Below are 26291 nucleotides of genomic sequence, written 5' to 3' on the forward strand. Positions count from 1 at the left end.
AACCCTGAAAATTTCATCCAAATCTGTCCATAACTTTTTGAGTTATGTTGCACACTAACGGACAGACAAACAAAGAAAGAAACAAACAGACAGACAAACAAACAAACAGACAAACAAACCCTGGCAAAAACATAACCTCCTTGGCGGAGGTAAAAAGTACATTTACATTATGAACAGGTTTACATCTACAAACTATCCTTTCAAAAGATGTGAATAACATGAACAAACTGAAAAACAAGTGTAATTTTAACAATATTCGGCCTCAGTTTATCATTTACACATGTACATTATAACTTACAGATCAAAGTGGATCTACAAACACAAAACATTCAATAACAGACAGAATATTGTTAAAATTGTACTTGCTTCTCTTAAGACATTTCAGGTTATCCACATTTTTTTTTGCAAAATTATACTTGTTTTAGTGTAAATACATGAAAATATTTACATTTACAAAGAGAAACATTTGGAGTTGTCATTATTTATATGTTATTATGATCGTATTTTACTGGTCCTGCCCAATTGAGATTGAAATTGGTCTGAATGTGGAACCTGAACTAAAAGGATTGTTAATATTTCAGTTTAATTTTTGCATTTCACAAATTCATCCCAAGGGCTGGAATGGACCCTTTTGGCGGGCCAGATTTTGAATGACATGTTTGACACCTGTGAATTACAGTAACAAGTTGTATCTGTGTTGTAGAATCACGGTGTTTTATTCAGGTTTAGGTTTGAAATGTGTCAGATTTGTTTTAAAACTTCATGGTGTACTTATGATTATTTTAATGTGTTATATCTCATGTTTGTGATTATGTTCATTTACACCAACACCAAACTGGATAAATGATTTTTTTTATATTTATTACCTTATGTTATTTATGCACCTGTTCAAAGGTTGCTGGGTTTTTTCAATGTTTCAAACACTGATTTATTGACAGAATAAAATGTCTTGTGAAACCTACCATCTCTATTTCATGAATAAACCTTGAATAAAAGTGGATCACCCAGCACTGACATAAACTGTGTATTTTCTGACACAAATGAGATGTGAGTTCAATTCACTCTCCATCCATTTCCATTTTGGATTTTTCCATTGTATTGTTTTTCTTCTGCCTTTTTTTCTCCTCTTCTTTCACAACACCCCCCCCCCCCCCATTTCCTCCAAGATATTTTCATCCTTTTTCAACTTTTTTTCCATATTATCTTACAACTCTGCTTGTCATACCTATTACTTTCTTCCATCTAGTTTATTCCATTTTTGTACTGCTGTGACATTTGCGCTGTCTTCTCCCCCCTCCATTCTTCCTGATGTCGGTCTCTTTCAACTGTCTTCTCCAGTTTCTTTCCTTTTTTAGTGTCTCATGAATCTCCATTTCCATCTTTTTCTTCTCTTCCTGATGCCTTTCTCCCTTCCAATCTTTTCCTCTCACTTTTTATTTCTTCATCCTGTTTTTCCCCCCAGTTCTTGTAGAGCCATCATTCTTTCTTTTTCCACTTCAGCTATCTTCTCCAATTCCTTTTCTTCTAATCTTCCCATCTTTGTTTTTCCTACCTCTTTTTCCTCTCAATCTTTCCCTTGTTTCTTGGTTTTTTCCCCTCCCCTTTCTCTTGCTTGTCTTTTACCAATAACTTCAGTAAAAGTCAGTGGTTCTTAACCTTGCTGGAGGTACTGAACCCCACCAGTTTCATATGCGCATTCACCGAACCCTTCTTCATTAAAAAACAAAATGTGATTTTTTTTTCAAATTCAAGACACAGGCATATGTTTTACTGGTGCACAAAATGAACCGTGCATTAACATCACTGTGTTCAAAGAAAAAAAACAATACAGTGCATGAACTCACAACAAATTCCATACCTTTTCACAAAGACATGACCTTTTTTAATACTACCACACTGAAATGGTTTTAATTTTTAACCTTGTGATCACCTGCAGCCAGTGATGGCCAAGCAGGGCGTGTCATCACGAATCATATGTAGGCCGTCAGGTCAACCCGGTGTTCGTTTCATCTCGCTCCGAACTTTCCGAACCATGCAATTTTGACATAAAAAAGATAATTGCATGTAGTGTATCAAAAAAAAGTTCTCGTTATCCTCCTTCAGTATTTTTGTGATCGTTGTTTTATTACGGCACTAGCTCGGCTTCAGCGTAATACGATTTCTCCATCCGCGACGGTGTGTTGGTTGTCACATGATTGTAACTGACCAATGCGGTGACCGAAAAATGTAAACAAACGCTACACATGGCTGCCTCTGTGGTTAACAGGAAGTAGCAAAAGTCATAACAACGATGTGGAAAATACTCAAATAATTCATCATCAGACGAGTGAAAGGGATTATAAACACTTCCGGATGTGTTGTAGTGCTATAAGCAACAACAATACACCGCGTATATTGGATGTCAATCAGAGAAAAAGTCTCCGAAGCCGTTTGTTCACATACACGGACCTAGCCCGACACACACACCCGACTAATGAGTCGAGTGTGTGTGTTGACCTCCGCCGAACCCCTAGGGTTCGACCGAACCCAGGTTAAGAACCACTGGTAAAAGTAAAAAGAAAACTGTCAAACGTCCTGATTTAAAAAGGAACTGAACAGAAAAGTTAACAGAAAAAAAAAGAACCAAATCAAAATTTAGAGTGGCTCATTTGGATGTTATATTAACAAGTAGAATGAACTTCTGATCATTTTTCATGTTAATATACAGGGTGGGGAAGCAAAATTTACAATATTTTGAGGCAGGGATTGAAAGACAGTGTATGACCAATTAGTTTATTGAAAGTCATGACAATTTGCTTGCCACAAGAAAATGTACATAATAGAAAATGTTTTAATTCTATTTTTCTTCCCCACCCTGTAAATGATCAAATGTTATTGGCTGCTGGTTTACGATTCACACACCTGTCACACCACTTGAACAGAGTTTGAAAACGTAGTACAGTTCTGTTTCAGTTTCCAAGAGACACCCTCTATTTTTAGAAATGCTCACAATAGACTTTGGATACATCAAAATGTTTTAATCTTATGCTGCATCATATACAAGAGGTCTAAAAGCATTAACAGTGTCAGGAGATATTTTTACAAAGGTCACGTCATGTCAGGACTTAGCTTCAAGGTCAGCGCTGCTCTACAACATGCTGCTATTAGTGCGCTTCTTCGTTTAGTTTCAGTTTTGTCCATAGTCCTTGGAATATGTTATGCCATTTTGACATGAGACATTTAAATCCATGTTTAGTCTGAGACGCCAAAGCAGCCTTTTCACAATAATCTCTGCTTTTTCTTTTACGGTCATACATTTCTGCGGCTGCTGTGGGTTTTACCTCAGCTTTTATTTCATAACAGATAACCTGGTGAAAATTGTACCAAGTTTGAGGATGACATGACAACTAACTGAGCAATATGAGCTGTATTTTAAGGCCTGTTCGAAAAACAGTTGAAATCATCTCTTTATAAATGCATCACTGGCTGTAAGTTTTGGGTCTGGATTAGTCCAGCGACCAGGCAAAACAAGTGTTAAGGCACACACCATTTTGCGCCTGTATTCTGAGTTTAAGTGAACAGATTGCAGGATATATGAATAAATCAACAGTTAAAAACCAAGTACATTACAATCAAACAGTTCTTCCTGTTTGCAGAATTCATTTCTTGAATTTTCCAAGGTGTTCACGGGCAACAATGAGTCTCTGGATTTGAGCTGTGCCTTCGTAAATCTACAAGGCAAACAAAGATAAAAGACAAATGTGAAATTAAAGCAAATATTTCCAAAGGTTTTCTGCAGTTTTCAGCATATCATCTTCACCTACCTGGTAAATCTTGGCATCTCTCATCAGCTTCTCTACTGGATAGTCGCTGTTAAAGCCGTTTCCTCCAAAGATCTGAACGGCGTCAGAGGCCACCTGGTTGGCGATGTCTCCAGCAAAAGCCTTGGCAATAGAAGCGAAGTATGTATTTCTGCGACCCTGATCCACCTCCCAGGCGGAGCGCTGGTACGCCATCCTGGCCAGCTCCACCTTAATCGCCATTTCAGCCAAAATGAAGGACACGGCCTGGTGCTGTGGACATGAGGAAACAGTGCTGCTGATCCTGAACACATCTCTGTACTTTGACCAGTAGTGAACATCACAACACAACACCTGAACACACCTCAGCAATGACTTTGCCAAAGGTCTTCCTCTCCAGAGCGTAATTGGTTGCTTCATCGAGTGCTCTCTGTGCCAGACCTGTCGCTCCAGCTGCCACCTGCACAACAATTCACTTTGGTCAGTCCTCATGCAATAAGCCAGGAATGTTGTGAGGAATAAAATAAAATAAAAAAAAAACAACTGAATAGAGTTCAAGAAATTGGTTGGACACATTTTCAAAGCTGAAATATTTAAAAATTTGAACAAATCAAACTGTGCACTGCACCTCTCCTAGTGGTAAAGAACATGATGTGTCCAATTTGAAAAGCATCGGGTGAATAGTATCCCAGAAAACAGGGTAGTGTTCATATATTATCATCATCACTCACTTATCCATATAGTTGTGATCGAATTTATTATATAGTTTCATAGATGGTAGAGGTTTCTATTATTTGTACTAACTGTTGTAATAGTAGCACATCTACTGTTAATACTTGTATTTGTAGTAATAGTATTAGTAGTCATGGACCTTTGTTCTGGTTTTTAGTAATTCTACTAACACCAGCCGATCTACTTTTGACAGTTCTAGTTCAGTTGTCTGTGCATCAACTGCATCCATGTGTCTCCCCCTACTTCCCCTCTCCCCAGTCTCTCTCTATCGCTCTCTCTTTTCTCCTCCTTTACCCTCCCGCTCTTTAACCCCAACTGGTCAAGGCAGATGTCCATCTCCAGGAGTCTGGGTCTGCTCCAGGTTTCTGCCTGTTCAAAGGAAGTTTTTCCTTCCACTATCACCACTCACAAGTGTTTGCTCCTGGAGGTTTCTGTTGGGTTTCTGTAAATTGGCTCAGAGGCTGGTTTCGATCGGCTCGATATGTAGTGTCATGAGATAACTTTTGTTATGATTTGGCACTATATAAATAAAATTTGATTGATTGATATTACTTTTAGCAAGATGACACTTGTCTAAACTTCAAAAATAGTCAAGATATTCAAACCACACTGTTGGCTCCTTGGTTACTATCAATAAAAATGACAGAGGCAGAGAACCACCCAACTATTACTGAATCTGTTCTGTAATAAACCACATTTCTTCTACACATGTGAAAATACTAACACTGTCACCTAGATTTGAGGATGTGTTGTAGATTCTCATGTATTACTAGCAGTTGAAAAACAAGATTCAAATCATTTCATATTAGATAGAAAATGCATACTTTTCTTTTAAAAAGAATATCTATTACAGTAAATGGTGCTGATGAAATAGAGCATTGGCAACATGTTCTTTATTAAAAGCTGTGGTGCAAGTCTTATTGGACTCTTGAGTAAACATTCCATAGTTACTTTTTAACATTTTGTCAGTCAAGTTATCTGTAAAGACAAGGATTCTGCAGACTTCTATGGGCTCTCATTTCAGGTTGTAAAAGATCCACTAGGGCTTACTGGTGGTCTTGTCTTGTCAAAGGCACCCATGGCAATCTTAAATCCAGCTCCCTCTCCAATCAGGACATTCTCCTTCGGTATCCTCACATCTTCAAAGGTGATGCCTCTGGTATCAGAGCACCTCTGGCCCATGTTCATCTCCTGCACAAAACAAAACAAAGGATATGTTATATTCAAGAGTATATGTCACCTAATTATTGTAAGTAGACTGAAGGAAAATCATGAACAGGTATTACCATCGAAATCTAATACTGTTTTATGCATTCATTGATGCACATAAGACCTTCCTTTGAGTAGGCAACAGCTCTGGCTCATTGTATCATTGGTTATTTGACTCATTTGTTTTCTTTAAACAAAACATCTGTGCTGGGCCGAGAGCATGACGCGGTGACAGTGCCTTTGGAGAACAGTGCTGCGGAGAAATTGTTTTGGTGTAAGATTTTTGTGGGGAAGAGAGTGTCATCTTTTATCACTCCCTGTGATAAAAGATAATACTCTAGAACACCTCAATTCAAAACCTTGACATTTTCACTGTAGCTGCTGTGTGCGTGTTCTTTCACACAGCATGGGGGACACACTGTATGTAATACAGATCTCACTGACAGTTAAGTGCAAAGTGCTTGCAAATATAAAACTGCTCTGTCTCTAAACATATACTGTGATCCTTAGTGATCCCATTACCATCACTTCAGAAAACAAAACATTAGGCCAGAACGTGGAGACACAATCAAGTTCCCCAAAACAAAACAATTTGTTCTTTTACATCATGAGTACAAAGAAAACATTCATCTTGACATTAAAGTACAGTTTCACAAAGACAATGCAGCATTATCTCACCTTCCTTCCTGGTTGAAGTCCTGGAGTGTCAGCATCCACAATGAAACCAGTGAAAGCCTTGCTGGCAGGACACTTAGGATCTGGATTAGTGCGGGCCAAAAGGAAGTACCTAAGAGAACAGGTTAGGGTATAGATGTTAACATCACATGTAGCACAGCAGAGTGATGTTTTTGTATCGATTACTATCAGTAGTGTCGTTAAGTAAAGGTATGTGTGTACAAAGTATTTGGCTGATGCACACACCAGTTAGCTTTCCCACCGTTGGTGATCCACATTTTCTGACCGTTAACAACATACTCGTCTCCCATCTTTACAGCTCGGGTCTTAATGCCAGCCACATCGGAACCAGCTCCAGGTTCTGTGACACAATATGCCTGCAGAAAACACACAGTGTCTGAACTACCTCAAGATACACTTCCAAGAACCTTCTTCCTCCATTTTTGTTTTGCAACACTGTCGTCAGCACATAAACATGATAGGCTATAATTTGTTCCTCCTTGTACAAGGAGACAAATGTTTCTGCTCCAGGAAGTGATGCAAAAACATATAAATTTTTAGTGTTCAAGACATTCAGCATGAGTAAATATGCTTAGTACACGTTCAATTCAACATGTCATAAAACACTAAACTGATCATTAAAACCTGCTGAAATGAAATAAACAAAATTAAGTCAAGCAGTTATGAACACTAATCATTTAAGCAGACTTCAAACTCCCAGGGTTGACTGAACAGAAATGTTATTACACAAAATCATCTAGCCATTAGTTAAAAAAAAAATGCCTGTACACAATGCAAAAACAACCAGTGGACAAAAAGTCCAAATTTATCACACCGAACATGACTTCTAAAATGGAATACTTACACACATTAGAGGCTCCTCGACCATCCTCCCCAGGTATTTCTTCCTCTGTGCATCATTACCAGCAATAATAACAGGCATTTGCTGTGGAACAGAAATGGGTTCATTCTAACTGATGTGCAACTACTTATATATCTCAATTCCTGATGCTGATCAGATAAAAAAAAAGAATAAAATAAAATCCAATGACCTCCCAGTCCCTCCTTCTGAAGTAACACTGACTAATTACAGTTTACATGCAGCAGTGAGTCAGGTAACCTGAAGATGTCAAATATCTTGATGCATACATTTTACACAAGCACACTGCATTTTTATGGCTACAAAGTGGACTGACTACAACAAATAAGCACTGATATACAAAAACTTACTCCCAAAGAGTTTGCTTCAATGGCAGTCTGTATTCCTGTGCACCCATAAGCCAACTCTTCTGTGATGAGGCAGGCTTCAAAGATGGACAAGCCCATTCCTCCTAAAAACAAAAAAGGTCAAACATTACAGCGACTTCTGCAAAGACTGTACACCAACAGAACTGGAGGTGCAGAGGTCTTGTGTAATCTCACACTGCTTAAGATTTCAATATGCTGGAGGATTAGTATGGAATTAATGCTCAGTGATGGCAAACAAATGTCTACACATGGACATAAGAGCCTTATCAGGATGTAGATAATCCAACACTAGTGGGGAACCAAGATAATAGTGAACATAGCCATTAAGTAGGAAACATACCGCAGTCCTCTGGAATGTGACTGTTGACCAGACCAAGCTCCCATGCCTTCTTGATGATGGGGAAAGGATACTGTAGAGACATTTGAAGATTACACAGACATATTAAAAATGTCTACAACCCAACAATGAAAAAAAAAACAAAAAACTGAGATAAACTACTGTTCAGTGCAGTTTAAATAAGCCTGCTATCCTTCACAACTAAACAGTTCTATCTTGTCATTCATACAATCATTAAATCAGTAAAGATGAGGAAGGAACATAAATATTTCTTTGGTACAATCTCAGGACACTGACGTAGCTGAAACCCAATCTTTGGCCTTTACTCACTTCACCAGTTTTGTCATATTCAGCTGCAGCCGGAACAATCTCTTCTCGTGCAAATTTCCTTGCCAGCTGCTGGAACTCCTTCTGCTGCTCTGACAACTCTGTGGATGAAGCAGTCAAAAGCCTTACATTTTTCCACAAATGAGACCTGTAAATGACTCATGTCAGTCACATGCTTATATACACACTGTAGAAGTCACTGTACTTGATCCTGCTGTCCAAAAGTGACAATTAAGATCAAGTTAAAAATTGTGAGCCTAAAATAATGTAATTATGATGGCTCATTCAACTTACCAAATGAGAAACCAGGAGACGCAGAGTGGCCACCAGTAGCTTGAAGACTGGCTGCAGCAGCACTGGTACCCTGTAGCCGGAGTCCAGACCGCACACTGGCTCGGACCAACTGAGTTTTATATGGAGAGAGAAAAATAAAGTTAACAGGACATCTACCAACCCAGTACTACTAAGCCATAGATGAAATTTTAGCATAACAATGGGGAGAAAAAAAAAAAAAAAAACATCATGTGCATACTGTACACAGTCATGATTGTGCCCACAGTGCAACAGCACTGTATGGGCGTTGACCATTACACTGACCTTTAACTGTTCTTAAGTGTTATGGTCCATTTTACAAATTATTTTTTAACTTTCCTTGTTTGTGTCATTCACTCCAGGACTGACAAAAAAGGGGGCATGAAGAGAGGATGTTCGAGCTGTTTTAAGACATTTCCACATGCATTCACACAGTTTTATAATTGTTTAACTTCAAGAGTTAAAGTTTTAAAATTTACTCATTTGCCCCTGTTGTGTAACTGAGTGGATTATTCCGGGCCACGGATCATGAACATGATAAGATGCAAACTGTTTTACTGACTTCACACTGTCTATAATACGGACAGAACAGCATGGTGCAAGTGCATTTAGATTCTTGATGGCACCACTACATTGACACAATTACAAAGAATATCCTACTGTCAATTCTACAGTGACAATGCCCAATATGAAAGGGGCAACCTCAATGACTACCTGCACTTGGATATGCACCTCCAGTTGCTGAAGAGTTAAAGCTTATTAGGATGAAACTTAACAACGAGAATCATGCACAGGGTTAGGTGCATATATTGTAAATATATATTGACAAGTTACAAAATTTCTAGTAGTAACCACCATCATAAAAATAAATATACCACAATATCATTTTACAACTAATGTTTGAGTAACACAAGGCTTTGTTGTGACCACTGCCCTACCAAGGAGATGGAGACTGTCAGAGATTAAAATATCCATGGACAGAATTAAAATGTAATCGACACTGGGGTGTTGTTTGACTAAGAAAAACCTGTTTCTGGCAGGTAGAAATGCATGCATCCACTAATTTAATTTGACCAACCAGTCAACACTGCAAAATCATGAGCCAGGTCTAACTGCAAATAATTTTCTCATAGACTGTGACACCCCGAGTCACAATTTCACTATAGATACAATGTTTAGCGATGTAAATGAGGCCAATACGGATCAATATAAAAACAATCAGAGCAAGGACTGTAGTTACGATCATACACAACAAGGCCTGTAGGTGACCTCCACTACCCTGTCATGGTCCTTATTGAAAAAACAAACAAAACATTTGTTCTGAAATACGCCTTCGTAGACAATAACATGGAGCCCTGCACCAAAGAAATCCGCGTTCATTAACGTTCAATGCTCTATTGAGGAAATACTGCAACAATTATTAAATGAAGTAAGCAGTCAGTCACGGGTTCAGGTCATATATTCATCATATGCAGCAGAATAAACACTGCCTCCACCTGATCACATTAGAGTTTGGTAACGCGCCCGTGCGCGTGCACACACCAACTGTACGTCAAAGGGTTGCGCGTAAATTGTGGCTCCTTCCGACGCTAACATTTACAGAATAAAACTGGCTAACTAACCAAGCATGGATAAAGAAATACATTATTTCCAGTGGCGAGTTTGTTCAGATGTACGTTGAACCGAGGTCACAGCGGTGTTATCCGGCCAGTTGAGTTCACCTACTTATGCGTATTTTCATTTTCACAGAATGACAATTACCTTTAGTTTTACGAATTATATGCGCTGGTGTTTCAAATAACAAACCAAGCAAAAACCTATTACAACGTTAGCAAGCAAAACCACGGCAGCTGTTTGCTAAAGTCGGCGATAACATTAGCCAGAAACGCAGTTAGCTTGTAGCATTGAAGCGTTCACTTAAAAAGTGGGCCTGGACAACAAGCTGGCGAAGTTAAGACATAATTAACTTAAACTGTGCACATATACAGCTGAATTATTGCTAAAATAGGGCTACTTACCTTGTTGAGCAGCATAATTACAGTACAAGCACAGACTTCGTAGGTATACACAACAGTGACCACAACCTTTGTCCTACTTCTGAAATGTTTCGTCTCAGCCAATCAGAGCAGCGGACTAAGTCACATGTCGTTTCTCTGCAACAGGAAAATGACGTTTGCCCCAGTTTGTTACCCAACATAACCTCTGATCCATTATATCACCAAAATCACCATGTTTTGACTATTTATGTCATAACAGTGTAGATAATGATCGTAACACCTCCCTTCAGATCTCTATCCTGTTATAGATGGTATTAACAGAGTACAGTAATTCATCAACAGTCTTGCTTTCATAACATAAATCTATGCAAGGCAGAAACCACTACTGTAATGCATAGATTATACAGGTTTAAATACAGGAAAACTCTGGACTGGATACACACCAGAGGAAGGGAAGGGAAGGGAAGCCTGGCTTCCCCTAAAATTAAATGTTCAAATATGCACGGTTGTGTTGATTTCATTAACTACAAATGTGTTAGAACACATTCATCTCAGAGATGAGTTCGTTCAGAATCAGCATTATCACAAATCAACGGACTCGATGTTGTTCACTTCTCATCAGGGGCGATTCTAGGATCAGAGGTTTAGGGGTGCTGAGCACCCAGACTGCTGGCTGGCCAGGCAAGAGAAATTTCACTGTTTACTACATTTTAACGCAATTTTGGACCATCGTTCCCACATTTGTGAAAGACAAGCGTAACATTTTTTGGGTATAAGAAACTCTGTGACTAAACCATCAAATCTGATAAAAGTTATTTAAATGCCGAGCCACAGTAAAAGAGGAATGGATTGGAATTATAAAAGAAATATACCCTAACCCTAATTTGTGGTGGAAGACAATCCTCCATTTTGATGCAGCTCCTCAACATATACATATATATGAGAGTTTAATTCCAGAGGAATATTAGAGTCAGATCTACCAGATCTACTTCAAATACTGTCTGCACATGACAATACATTCACTTTACAGGATCTAACAGTGGAACATTTATAAATCTGTTGTATAAATGTACATAAACCAATATATATGTGGAATAACACTTTATTATATACCATCAAAACACCAGCAAACCAGCACTTTTGTCATTTGTTTTCCAATTAATCTGATTAAAATACATAACTTTTAGCACATTTAATCTCTGAGGGGGATAATTTCTAAAAAAACAAAACAAAACAAAACTGTAGACCAGTGTATATGTTAAGTGTCACTCTGCTCCCCCCTCTCTCTTTGTGCTTTAACCAAAAGGCAAATAACCAGATAATGTGTTTCATATCTAATAAGAGAAAAAGCTGCTACATGTATTCAACTTACAGCATCATTGTAATAGAATATTTGGTTGCTGTGGAAAATGAAGTTAAACAAGTTGATCTTACACTCTTACCTGAATCTGTTTTTTTTGTTTGTTTTGTTTTTTTTAAACAAGAAAAAAACAATCATATGTTCCTTTCTACACACACACACACACACACACGCAAACAATAGGAGTAAATGGACATCCAGTCAGATAGCTAGTCAGATAAAGACAGTAGCACCTTGTCTTTAATCTGAACACATGCACAGACACAACAGCAGCTTCTCTCAGTCCAGTTCAAACAGAGGTGGACTGAACCACATGAAACATTTCCTAGCTTGAAAAAACATCAGCTAACTGCCACATAACAGCATAAACAGTGATCTACGTTCCAATGCAGCAAAAGTAGGGACTGGTGACGATAATATGTAAGTATTAAGTGGCAGAAGTAAACAAATGTCCTGGTTTACACCAGGTACTTCCACCACCACTGTACCCAACTCCAGAAGGCAGCGCCTGTGCACTGCTCTACACAGGTAGAGCTGATAGTCTGAGTCAGGGAAAGAGAGGAGGGATGGAGTAGATCAAACCATTTTCAAGACTAGATGGGTGAGGAGTGCTGTATTTTTATTGTTAAAATATTATGTTTCAACCATGTACTGTATGAGGTTTTGACATTTTTCTAACATGTTAAGGATGTACATAAAGTAAACATGAAAAAAGAAAAATTTCAGCAACCTTAAAATATTTTAGGGGGGCTGGGAATCAATTTAGGGGAGCTTCAGCACCCCCAAAAAATGGGCTAAAAATGCCCATGCTTCTCATACATTCCTGTTGCGCTGTTTTCTCATATGATCAAGGGTCAGTTCATTTGCCCGTAGACGCTCGGCGTCCATGCACTTCAATGGGACTGAGTGGAACAGTTTTTTTCACTGCCTCAAAACTGGACGGTAATTGGATAAATGCCATGATGTTGTCCCGCCCCCGGACGCCAGGTGTTCTGTCGAGTTGAGCTGTTCCATTGAAGTAAGCTACCAGTAGCCTATATCAACAGCAACGTCTATCGATTGACGCTACCCCGTCAAAACATGCTACCTTACGTTTCGATATACCTATTTGAAAATGAAATAATGCTTCCACTGTAGAAAAACACCATTAATTACTTAGTCATATGAATATGGGTGAAGGAATCTTCTATTAAATAAAGCTCCTACTCTAGAAACACCATTATTTACTTATTCATACAACTATGGGTAAAGGTAGCTCACTTAGACAGACATAACTTCTATTAAATAAAGCTCCTACACCATAAAAGATAATAGATTACACAAAACCACTGAAAGGGCAAGTAGTCTTGTCAACGTGTCCTTTAAGCAATGGACTGAAACCCAAATGGCTCTCAGTTAATAAGCTGAATATGTATGAACTGGTATTAATGTGATGAAATCAACAGTAGGGTACTTACCTTTTGCTGCATTTGATATCATGGGGGGTTTTGTCCTCAATGGGAACTTGGCCGTCAACTGGGAGGCTCCTTTTATAAGGTTTTATGTGGTCTACACTGTATTGGTTCTTTAATGTAACCCCTTCTAAACTGGACAGTGTAACCTGCTTGCCAGTTATGTCCTTAATGACATACGGTCCAGAAAAATCAGGCTCAATTCTTCCTCGCTTCCTCATACTGTAAAGAAGTACCTCCTGTCCAGCACAATAAAATATGTTCTTGTACTTCTTCATAGCTCGCTTCTCATTGGCCTGTTTCTGTTTTTACTGAGACTTGGAGATGTTTTCTGTTGTTTTTTTATTTTACAGTCTCCATTGATGTCTTTCTTCTTTAAGTAAGAGCAGTAAGCGTTCTCCTCAGCAATCAATATTGTGGAAAGCTGTAGTAAAAAAAACAAAAAAAAACAAAAAAACAAAAACAAAACAGCTGTATTCAATAAAACTACTGATAAACAAGCCATTACAATTGTTTCTACAATCTTTTAAAAATATACTCACCGGCATGTCAGTAGGAACTTCAGAGGGGAAAACTGCCTCCCTCCCGTGTAATGCTCAGAGTACGAGAACTGAACCCATATGCATGATCCAGAGACAGATGTAAAAGTTCAGTGTTTATTAAACACCAAGCTCACTGACAGTTCAATGAAAATGATAATGAACAAAATCTTGAGGATAATGGACACCGGGTTCTTCTCAAGTTTAGTACACTGGACCGGGGACGGACGAGAACCCTCCGTCCGGATCGGTGGTACGCGTCGGAACCCCGACTAGGGAAAAGCAGAGGGAGGTCAGTGGCGGAAACAGGTCATACACGGGAAGGCAGTCAAACAGGCAACGGGACATAGGGATCAGGCTAGCTCATGTACTGTTAAAAACAGGCGAGGAGGTCAAAACCAGGAGGTCAGAATGAGGCAGACAAAACCGACAGGGATAAGGCAGACAGGCAAAAACGAGATGGCAAACCGGGTCAAAAAACAGGTAGGCAGACAGACAGACAGACAGGATCAAAAACGCTGGTAAGTATCTCACAAGGTGTAAAAAACTATGAAGGTTGATGAAAAGGGCTGATTTGTGTTGTAATAATTAGAACTTCTTCACTGGCATACGGTTAGATATGATAAGTGGTCAGGGATTGCTTTGATTGAAATGCTTTATTCTCTCTTCAGGTTGATTATATACAGGTGAACAGTTCTGGTGTTGACATGGGTAGGATGATTTGGATAGGATGACATGGATCGGATGATTTTAAGCTTAAACAAAGGGAAACAATAACTATTACAAAAACAATTCCAAACACTTTCAAAGATATTCAATTAACTATAACACAAAATACAACTCACTCAATTATGCATCCATCCAGTCTGTGCATTTAAGTCTGTCTTTTCTTCAGGCCAAATGCTCCCAGTCAAACAAAGGAAAGAGGATGGTCTGGGCCTGACTCTTCCTCTTAAAGGGTTGGGTGAGGGTTAGGTCCTGACCCTCCAAAACCAGGAAGTGGAGTTTTTTAACACAAGGAAAATACGAACTGGCGACTGACAAGGGGAAAAGACAGGTCTTAAATACACAAAAGGGAGGGAAGACAATGAGACACAGGTGGAACAAATTAGGGCGGAGTCAGGTAATCAGGAGCAGGTGGACACAATCAGGGAAAGGAAGTAAAGACATCAGACAAGACACACGAGGGAAACTTAACAAAATAAAACAGGAAATAACAGACAACATAAAAGACAGACAAAACCAGACTGTCTTCTGGGGACAGGCTTGACATCCTGTACATCAGTAACAAAGGGGAGTGTTTTGTACTTGTGTGGACCTTGGACCTTAATGAAAATAATGTTGCCTCCAAGAACACATCCCAGTTGTTCTGCTCATCATTCACCAGTTTTGTAAGAGCTCTAAGAAGTACAAGGGTACAAATACATATATAAATTTAAGAACGCCAACTTAAGTCTGTTCCAAATGTGCAGGAGCTTAAGTGCATGCATGTGTTAAGTTAACTGTGGACACACAACTGTATGTGTTAGAAGGGAGTGCTGATAAATCAATGTGTGGAGTGTTTGTGTGAATATGAGAGATATGTTGGGGGTGAGGGTATAGAGAGAGATACACATGTGTAGGTGTGAGGTTGGAAATAAACAACTTGCCATTTTATGTTGTCATTGGTTTTCTCATCCCGGCCATTTGTTTGAGGATGATATGCAGCTGTAACGCTCCTTTCAATCCCCAGGACGGCACAGACGCTGTTGTTGAGCTGAAACATCATAACAGATTAAAGACTATTAAATAAGAACAATTCCTGAATCCCATTTTCAACTGACTGTCCTCTGCCCCTCACTCCAGTAAGTACTGGCTAGTTAAATTAATTGTTATTGCACACATCTGAGCCTTTGTTTATGTGTTATGTATTTACATTTCTGAAAACTGCAAAATAAAATATTATAATTATTATTCACGTACCTCATTCACAAATTCTCTTCCCTGATTGGAAAGAATTCTTTTGGGGCAGCCATGCCTATAAATAATAGAGCAGATGCGTTGTGCCACTTCAAAGGCAGTTTGGTTCTTAAAACAAATGCCTCAACCCACTTTGAGAAATAGTCGGTGGCTGTGAGGATGTACTGACAGCCATCCTCAGTTTTTGGGAGAGGTCCCGTCAGGTCTATCCCAACCAACTCCCAGACAGCAGACACCTACAAAAGCAAATCCAATCATGGAGTTAGACGAAGATACGTACTTTTATTCACCAGTGTGAAGATTGATTAATGCATATAATAAACACCAGAATTATCTTTAGTTGTTTTTTTTGTTTACACCACAATAGCACTGTAAAAATATACCTTTAGGCTTTGTAATGGCTGTGTAGCAGTCAAAGATTTGCCAGTCCTCTGGCACCTGTCGCATTCCAAGGCCTTAAAGAAAACAACTGTTATTTGTCATGATAAACAAGTCAAATTAATAATGTCCTAACCATGGCTGAACAAAATGAGTTCATTACAAGATACAGAAATAAAGCACATACCCATCTGTCAATATCAACTGACATGCCATGCCAGTAAAATCTGGAGCATATTGCTGCTCTTGTTTTAACTATCCCTGTGTGCCCGCCAATTGTAGATGTGTGAAATTCACTGAAAAGTGATCTTGCTTCTCCTGGGGATTGGATCACCTTTCTATTCCCAAAGAAGAGCTGTCCTTCTGTAGTGAACATTCATAAAGTACATATAAACAAAAGACATTTTACCAAAATGTAGATATATTTGAATACACCTTTGCCTACTCACCCTTCAGTGCAAACTTTTCTGCATATCATCTTAAACTCAATTTTTATAATTTATTATACCCATCTGGGTATTTCCCCCCAGACAGGTAATCCGCAATCTCTTTGCACCTCTTCTCCATACTTATAAGTCTTCACCAACTGTAGAAACTGTAAAACACAAGACAAAACAATTTTTTTCTAAAAGCCACATTCTGTGACTTTTATACACATACACCCACAAAAGTTAGAGATTTGCATATGATAAATGAAAAATAAGACAGACAAAACAAACCCTGCCCCTCGCATGTATTTCACCCATTTTTAGTAAAGATTATAAGGGAAGAAAATCATTTTAAAAATTTAACTTTGACCTACTTTTCCCGAAATGAAATGACATCTATTCTGGGTCACTGGCAATCTAAAAACCCAACTTGGTATGAATTCAACCGACAGTTTTGCTGCTAAAGTGTTAACAGACATGTTAAGGCATGTGGACACCGAAGCAGCCCCACACCATCACAGATGTTGCTTTTTTAAACAATACATTTATTGACATTTTTTTCTTCTATACATACACATACACTTGTAAATATACATATAGTTATTGCAAGTATGTAGACCTGTGCCTTACTAACAAAGGCACCTCCTGTATTACAAGTGTTGTAAACAAAAACAAAGCCAAAAAAAATAATAATAATAATAATAATAAATAAATAATACACATACACATCACAAGCTTCTCAGCCATAAACGTTTGTGCACAATTTAATGCTCTGTTACAATACAGATATTTGAACTCATTAACCCTGTTATGAGGTTTATACAACTGAATACTTATTCCTCCTCGTTGTCATTTGCTAAATCAATACTTATAACATACACCTTAAAAGGTTCTCATATCTTTTCAAACATGTTCTGCCTTCCTTTTTGTATGTACATCAGTCTCTCCAAAGGAACTGTTGTCAACATTTGCCTCACCCAGTTTGTAACACTCAGCCAGCTGATCTTTTTCCAAAACATTGCAATGGATCTTTAGGCGTGTAAAAGACACATATCTATTAATATTTGTTCACTTTTGTTGTATTTGTGACTTTTTGGATACAGTCCTAAAACAAAAAAAGTACCATATCCATTGGAACGTTTTTTGAAATCATTTTTTTAATTGCTGTTTTAACCCCCTCCCAAAAAGAATTCAACTTTTACTGCATTGCACAGATGTTGCTTTTACTCTGTTTACAATAGTCTGGATGTTTTTTTTTTTGTTTTGTTTTTTTTTTCATCTTTTACACGCACAAATTAAGACCTGAGGGCTCAAAGGTCACACACATTGAACAGCAGTTTCTGTCCTTGGCCTTTGCATACTGAGATTTCTCCAGACTCCCTGAATCTGTTGACAATTTTATGTAACGTAGGTGGTGAAACCTTAAATTCTTTGAAATTTTGTGCAGAAAAAATAATCTTTTTTAACTGACTGATATGAAGAAGTGCAAAGTGCTGTGTCCCATTCCATTTTGACAAAGGCTAAGGGTCTATCCAAGAAGTGCAAAAAATAACTTCTTACCTACTTGTTTTATCTACTGTCACGGGGTCAAGAAGGTGAATTCAACAGGCCTTAGGAAAAGACACCTTAGAGGTTAAGAGAGTCCAACTACACTTAAACTACACAGATGTTATGTGGTTCAGCTGTGGTAACACTACACTTTTGTGAAGATGGACTAGAAAATGTGCATTTTGCTTCACCCTATCAGTTGTAATGTTATTTAATGGCGTTTAATAAAGTATTAATTTTCATGGTTGTAACTGAAAAATAGTACCTAGAGCCAGTCCCTCAGTGTCAGCCTGCTGTCCACTGATATTTGTAAGCATGGATGTAGAATACATGACTATGAAAATGGGCTCATCCATGCAAGATAAGCATAAAGCTATGGTACATGTAATATAAGGTACATGTAATCATTCTTAGGATTACATATGGAATTAAAGAATATGATCTGCCTAAATTTATAACATTTATATCCCATAAATACTTTATTCTCAGCCAGATTCATCTGCATTTCCCTTCTTGCTTAAGGAAATGTCAGCAAAGTACAAGCTTTTTTTGTTTTTTATTAAATAAGCGCCTACATTGGAAACATCATGATGCAACAGTTTTTTCAGATGCAGTTTTTAAAATTTTTATGGAATGTCCTTTGTGGTGGACAGTTTTCTTTTCTTTCTTTTCTTTTTTTTCTGTATAAAGCTGGCTGTGAAACTCTTGGGTCTTAGGAGGTTAAGACCCAGTTTACAGTTGTAAAAAGTCCATTCAGCTGATGTTGCCACCACCTTATATTATGGTACAACATTCCCTGGTCTCCTTTTGTTAAGGAGGCTCTAGTGCATCCTATGCTCAAAATATAAAGGGAGGCACTGATGCTCATTTCCCTCGCATTTAGAAAACTCAGACGGCTCTTATCAACACTGACACTGAGACATTTCCACAATTTATGCATTTTTATATATACACTCATACAAAACCTATGTAATTTTGCTATAATATTTATACTATCCTTTTATACATAGATGTTATTTTTTAGAAAGTAAGTAGTAAGTAAGTAAAGTTTATTTATAAAGCACTTCTCACAGATAAAAATCACAAAGTGCTGTACATAAAATGGGTGCAATAAAACAACATAAGAATAATTTCATAAAATAAATAAAAAGGATAAATCCATCAACCAAAAGCTTTCCTAAATAAAAACGTCTTGAGTTGCTTTTTAGAAGAGTCCACAGAGTCGACCACACAGAGGGACAGGGGCAGGTCATTCCAGAATCTGGGGGCTACAGCCTGAAAGGACAGGTCTCCCCGGGTTTTAAAATGAGCCTTCAAGACCTTGAGGAGGCTCTGGCCTGAAGACCTAAGGGTGCACCCTGAGGAGTAGGTACACAACAAGTCGGCAGTATAATGGGGGGCCTGACCATGCAGAGCGAGGGATGGGGTTGTGAGGCATTACTGTTAAGAGTTTTGAGTTGAGAGGGGCCCTCAAGACGGACGGTGAAATACCCGAAATCCATTCAATTGAAATTATGAAAAAGGGAGATGCAGTTGTGTAAAGAATACGCATGGTAACCTAGGAACAACGTAAGAACATCCCTAGATGTGCGAAAAACAGAAATTCCAGTTGAATAAACCGGACAACCAGTGTCTTTCAGTGCAATGACCCATTTACACACGTTGTTTTTACTAATAAAATGTCATGTTTTGATTGCTAAAACTGTCTTGATAGTGGAAATTACAGGACAATCTGCCATTACCAGTTCTATTAGTTTCATCTGTATATGTGGTGGTATGATGTTTAAGTAATTTTTGTAAATACCAAACTAAATAATAATCCTGATTGTCAACTACTGCCCTATATGAGTATTACCTTTTTTCATCAGGTGCTTTGCTTAGATTCCTGGCTGTGTTTTCTCACAAAGATGCCACAACCTCCAGAGATGAAAGTATATGTATTATTTATTAATTATTTATATGTTATTGGGTGTATTTTTATTCTTTCTTGTATGTTCTATTATTCTTCCATTTCTTACCGCAGTTAACGCTGCTGCAACGTATTATATTTGATACATGAGTTTTGAAGCCCTCTACATGATGAGTGTGCTATTTTTTTCTTGAAAAACCAGATATATACAATTAGATAAATGCAATACACAGATAATCCACCAGGGGGCGGAATTCATTCACCAGAGGCCTTTCCAGTGACATGACAAGACTGTTATTAATGAGGAAAGAGGCAGAACTTTGACAATTTTGAAAAGGAATTACCAATTTGTTAGACATTTTTGTGTTATATTATGTTTTTGTTTGTTCAAAAATAATAATATTTGAGCATTGAGACCCGATGTATCAAATATGAGACAACATTGAAACTCAAACAATACATACATGGAAATTGACATTTGGAAAAAATGTTTTGGTGGTTCAGAAGGACCAATGAAGACTCCAGCTTCAAAGAACTGGAATTTTCTGTCAATGATTTAATGGTTCAGGCTTTACAGGGTTAAAGATCAGTAGGTGATTTTGGTCACCGGTGATTTAAGGTTTTTGAGCATTAAAATGCACCCATTTAAGCTGTTATATTTAGAAATGGCTGCTAGATACGTTGTAGGACAAAATAAAATACTCATATTTGATCATAATGTCTCCACCTCCTTCAGGGGGAAGCCCAAAACTACCAATGTAAACGACTATTTTCAGTGTATGTGACTAATTTTAAGGTTATGCATAAGCTTTGGGTGAGTATGAAGAGACTTTCTCATTTTGGCTAAAGAACATGAAAAGCCCTGACAAGCACACAACTCTGTACAGATATCATTCTGTACAATGAGATCCAAGGATTACAGTAAAGCCTTTTAAGTGTAGGGGAACTTCCAAGTGAGAGAGTGTTCTGGGTCAGATGGCAAAGCATCAGAAACATGATCATATTGATGTGGTTCTGTTTTTTTTGTTTTTACATATTTATCATTTTTGATGTAGATCTAAGTTATGTTGAACATTTGAACATTTAATTTCAAAAGCATTAAACACTGCCCATTCTTTCCATCCCCTCATCCTCCTGCCCTTAGTCCTATATGACACACTTCCTCTGTCCATGGCGCAGTAGTGATAAATATATTGTCAAATCATGATTCTTGATATTACCACCATAATTAACAATGGCATGAATAGTAATAAAAAAAATAGCCAAATACTCATAAAACAAACAAGGTAAAAATATAATTGAGAAAAAAACCCAAAACAAAATAATAGTAGACAAATGTGCCTTTTCACAATTACATCCTACATGCAAAATATGGACATGTGGTGTTAATATTATTAGTGAGTACACACGTATATGTGGCATGCCAAAACACATATGAGAAAACTGCACTAAAAGCATTTTTGTAGTTCAGAGTGTTTGAAGTTTTTTTTTGTTTTTTTTTGAAGTATTTAACCATGACGCCCCATACTACTTGGTTAAGTATTGTTTCAAATTAGGTTTCCCTTGCTTAAGAGATTTCTAATCTCAATGGTACTTTGTGGTTAAATAAATAAATCCACCACCTACTTCTCCTCACGTATCAGTTTATAAATTTTATGCACTCTGCATCAACACCAGATGAGCATTATTCATATTACACTGACCCAAGATTCCCTCTGCTGCAGAAACTACAAAAACGTTTCTGGTCTCATATTAAATCACATGACACTAGAACAACTCTCAAAGACTCATGAGCACCACAGTGACTGATCAAATTCTGCCTGTATTTCCTGTCGAGTTTAAACTCCAGTACCACAATCAATGGTCCAAATTGAATTTGAATGATGATCCTAGAGTACAGAACCCAAAACAATGGCTCACACTGACATTTAAAGCTGAGTCCCAAACCAAGGCAGAACTGGTACAGTCTGTGTGCTTTTGCCAGAGAAGCGAATGCTGAAGTTAACCTGACTTACTCTACACATGTTGTGAAACACTGATGTTTACCACCATGTGACATTAACACAATGTAATTTTTCGAAGTACGGACACAGTGAGGCACTGACAGTAGTGAGTTGTGGTATATTTTGATTTTATTGACGTATCAAACAGCTGTGCATCTATTTGCCTTTCTTGGCCTTGATCTTCCTCAGGTAGAACTCAAGTTCTTTGCCCTCCAGGATGTAGCCGTCTGCCCTGCCACACTGGCCGGGTCTGGAGGCGATGCAAGCTGCAAGGAAGGGAATAGACATCAGTGAAAACTGGACATGGAAACTCAGAGAGGCAAAACTAGAGTATACACACAATCATTGCACCATTTCAAAGGACTAAAGCCAATATAGCATGTTTGCAGAAACACTTGTGGAGTTTAAAATAGACTGGCTAAAAAATGAGCTATGCCTTTCCATGAGTTTCCCATTACAGACAAACATGCAAGGATGCATACAATTAAGTTCCTAGAGGTACAAGGAGGGTCATGCAATAAATATCCTCACTACAATTTCTTTCACTTAAAACAAAAATACAGATCTTGACAGGTCCCCTCAGAGTTTGTGGCAAAGCAACAACTGTTTGAAAAGTATCATCAGTAGGAGTACAACTACAGTTAAAAAAAATCCATGTTGGGACTCACCAAGCAGTTTTCCCTGCTGGAACTGCTCCTCCAAAAGTGAGCTGATTTTAGCCGTCTTTTTACGCTCATCATACTTCTTCTGGGTCCTCTTTGACCTCTTCTTGTTCAGGACCTCTTCCTCCTCAGGAGTCTACAGCAGAAGGACAAAGCTCATTAGAGGAACATGGTACATTGTCTACACTTCACTTAGGGGTAAATGCTGAAAATAGACCGGTCTTTCTCAGAGTCTTCATTATCACCACTTTCATTCAGTAGCAGAACTGGACAAAGTTATCTTCATGGAAAGACAGGGACCATAGACAGCTTATATGAAAAACTTAACTAATAAAAGGTAAATGTGCCAATCTATTGAATTCAGTGAGATAAAAGGAAGGGTTGAATGTAAGGTCTTCATGCCATTGTCAGGTGAACAGTTTTGTTTTTCCTACATACCAGTTTGGCTCCCTTCTTGCGTCCCAGAGGAGTGGCATAGTGAGCCTCATACCACTGCCTGAAGGGGCTGCTGTCAACAAGCAGGATGCAGTTCTTCACCAGGGTCTTGGTTCTGACCAGCTCATTGTTGGAGGCATTGTAGACCACATCAATGATCCTGGTCTTGCGTGTGCAGCCTGTGAGCAAAATAAGATCCTAATTAAAAAAAGGTACACTTTCACATGTCAACATGTGATTAGTACACATCACAATGGTAAGTGTATGTTCACCAGGTCTTTCTCAGAGTCTTTATTATCACCACTTGCATTCAGTAGCAGAACTGGACAAAGTTATCTTCATTGAAAGATGTGCACTTTAAAAAAGTCACAGCACAACAATATTAAACTATGAAGGAAGACTTACACTCAGAGCCCCATGAGAAGTTGCCAACATCCAGCCTCAGAGCACGGTATTTCTTGTTCCCACCACGGACCCTCACTGTGTGGATACGACGGGGTCCAATCTGATGACATACATTAAGTTAGTGCTGATTGTAGATCAACAGGCAACTCAGAAAATTCTCAGATTCCCTAATAGTAAATTAAACTATCAAGAGGATGAATGAAAGCGTGTCAGTGTAACTATGACAAGTCCTAACATTGGCAAGTCCAAAGCTTTGAACCAAAACGGTCCAAAAAAGACCTACCTAAGGTCAAGTTTTCATCACTCACGCCACATCACATTAAGCCTACTACTTGTACAAGTAGCCATTGTTTACCTTTGTGTTTGCAGGAGGGCGACCAAGCTCATACTTCCTCTTCTTGTGGTAGGGCTTGCGTTTACCACCGGTCTTGCGGCGTTTATGCCAGTTGTCCCTTGAGATACCTGGGAAGATGAAACCACTTGTTATCTCACTCACCACTCAATATTCACTTCAGCATATCTTTTTATACTTGAGCAATCAGTTCTCCAAGGTAGGGTTGTCCGCAATTTTACTTAGGAATCCGCAAAAAGGATATCATCATATTGCTCAAGGAAAACTCCATGCATGGATGAATGAAGCTATATTTGAAGAATACATTTTGCTCCTGTTAATAACCTAACATACCTCCAGCAGGACTTTAACCTATGAATGTAATATTGGTGAACAACAAATTTATTCTGCCTTTATAGCTATTCATGGCAAAACAAACTAACCAATTAATAGCATCTTCCACATCAAACTAATTAAGAATTGCAAATATGTGCACAGTTCCCTGTAGATACAACTTGTGAGTCAATGTAAAAATCTATAGCCTATGCCTTAACAAAAACCCAACATTCAGTATACTGTAAAATGGGAGAGCAGCATGACAAGATCACATCCAGCCTGCAAGCTAGTGCTAACACGGAGTCCATATGAGCCTACCACTCTCACAACAATGTATTTATCACAACCATTCCGCCTCAACACATGGAACATTTTAAATACGTAACGCCAAATTTTAGTTGAGGAGGCCAGGCTGCACTAAAAGTTACAATTTTTCAGAGAAGTTAAGCATCAGTAGCTAACAGTAAGGCTAACGAGAGCAGCCATCTTGGGGCACTTCAGACATCCTTTACAAATTCCTTAATAATCATAAAGTCAGCCTGCAGCATACAGCCAAGTTAAAGCTACATATATTCAGACAACATTTATCTTTAACAAGTCAAACCATTATAGGAATTTTCCTTCGATAAACCATCAGATGGACAAGGATTCTCTCTCCAACCCCAGCAAGAAAACACGTACCCATTCTCAGGCGCCGGCTAGAAAGAGGAATCGCAAAGGCTCATGGGGCGGTTTGAAGCCACGTGTTCTCGCGATAATTCACAAACAAGCGAACGGTATTTAGATGAGATTTTGCTTTCACAAACTCACGCGCGTCCCTGAACTGTAACAATACGCAATGAGCCTTCTACTGTGGTTTCTACTTATACATGTAATATGATTAATTCACCTTTTGATGTAATTGTAAAGTTTTTTTTGAAACTCTTCATTCTTATTGAGTGTCTTTCTGTAATATTTGGCATTCATTTTAGAGTATTTTTACCCTTTCATGCATGAATTATGGAACCTTTGTCAATTTTTCATAAGTGTTTTTGTTCCTCTAAGGCATGAAAAACCAAGGTGATCAAGGTTTTTTTTTTTTTTTTTTTTTTTTTTTTTTTAAGGAGTTACAAAAATGTCCACTCAGCCAGAGATCATGCATTTAATTTTTGAAGCAAAGAAACCTAAATCCTAATATCAGAAAGTGAAATGGAAAACTATGCAATAAGAACGTTTTTAATGCTATTAATCAAATGTTTTCTCACATTTTAAACATACTCTAATATTATTTATTATTCACTTCATGGAGATAATATGCAAAAAAAACCCAAAACTTTTTGTTAAAAAAAACAACAACCATTAATTACAGTCTAATAACAATTAACAGTTGCTTTACACCCAAACATGTTACTGCAGATCAGGTTTATCAAGAACAGCAAAGTTACAGTAATGGACTGAATTGCAGTTTATGGGATGATGCATGAGCGTCCACTGTGTTGGCTGATATGGAACTAAAACAATAAAACCCATGAATATACAAGAGAACAGCTGGAGAATAACTGTCCACTGTAGTGACCACTATGCATGAAAAGGTTAAACACTATTTAACCATTTGTTAACCCATTCCTTTTTAAACACACACACACACACACACACACACACACTCAGAACGAAACAGATTGATGATCCAATAGCACTTTTACAATATTCAGACTTTTTTTTCTGTAATACATGACCACACATATGTACATAGTAATATCCACAACTGGAATATACACTACCAGTCAAAAGTTTGGACTCACCTGATTTTTCTTTATTTTCATGACTATTTACATTGTAGATTCTCACTGAAGGCATCAAAACTATGAATGAACACATATGGAATTATGTAGTTAAAAAAAAGTGTGACATAACTCAAAGCATGTTTTATAGTTTAGATTCTTCAAAATATC

The 26291-nt window shown here is 38.0% G+C and overlaps 2 protein-coding genes and 3 non-coding genes across 6 annotated transcripts; all 5 read right to left on the bottom strand.

Annotated features, from left to right (window-relative positions):
- Positions 1–3002: 3002 nt before the first annotated feature.
- On the bottom strand, positions 3003–10723 carry LOC115437738 (medium-chain specific acyl-CoA dehydrogenase, mitochondrial-like). The gene is made up of 12 exons (XM_030161062.1): positions 10638–10723; positions 8602–8710; positions 8311–8408; positions 7984–8053; positions 7626–7726; positions 7261–7341; positions 6642–6772; positions 6399–6507; positions 5562–5702; positions 4144–4239; positions 3804–4052; positions 3003–3710 (listed from the first exon to the last, which is right to left on the bottom strand). The coding sequence occupies exons 1-12, from the start codon at positions 10650–10652 to the stop codon at positions 3639–3641; spliced, it is 1272 nt and encodes a 423-aa protein (XP_030016922.1). The 5' UTR covers positions 10653–10723; the 3' UTR covers positions 3003–3638.
- An 11579-nt stretch (positions 10724–22302) lies between these two features.
- Positions 22303–25100, bottom strand: LOC115437894 (40S ribosomal protein S8). Of its 2 annotated transcripts, none has more exons than XM_030161276.1 (6): positions 25042–25093; positions 24049–24155; positions 23694–23793; positions 23292–23467; positions 22860–22989; positions 22303–22457 (listed from the first exon to the last, which is right to left on the bottom strand). In XM_030161276.1, exons 1-6 carry the CDS (start codon positions 25043–25045, stop codon positions 22348–22350), a joined length of 627 nt encoding a protein of 208 aa, XP_030017136.1. In that variant the 5' UTR covers positions 25046–25093; the 3' UTR covers positions 22303–22347. The 2 variants fall into 2 exon arrangements, with proteins under 2 accessions (XP_030017136.1, XP_030017138.1); XM_030161278.1 differs by lacking the exon at positions 22303–22457 and adding an exon at positions 22717–22733 and having other exon boundaries at positions 22773–22989; positions 25042–25100.
- LOC115438051 (small nucleolar RNA SNORD38) lies at positions 23076–23144 on the bottom strand. Its single transcript, XR_003938029.1, has one exon. It is a non-coding gene; the product is annotated as a small nucleolar RNA SNORD38 (small nucleolar RNA).
- LOC115438048 (small nucleolar RNA SNORD38) lies at positions 23567–23635 on the bottom strand. Its single transcript, XR_003938027.1, has one exon. It is a non-coding gene; the product is annotated as a small nucleolar RNA SNORD38 (small nucleolar RNA).
- On the bottom strand, positions 23897–24004 carry LOC115438041 (small nucleolar RNA SNORD46). Its single transcript, XR_003938019.1, has one exon. It is a non-coding gene; the product is annotated as a small nucleolar RNA SNORD46 (small nucleolar RNA).
- Positions 25101–26291: the final 1191 nt, after the last annotated feature.

This window comes from Sphaeramia orbicularis, chromosome 17, assembly GCF_902148855.1.
Source record: "Sphaeramia orbicularis chromosome 17, fSphaOr1.1, whole genome shotgun sequence".
In the NCBI taxonomy this organism is placed as follows: domain Eukaryota; kingdom Metazoa; phylum Chordata; class Actinopteri; order Kurtiformes; family Apogonidae; genus Sphaeramia; species Sphaeramia orbicularis.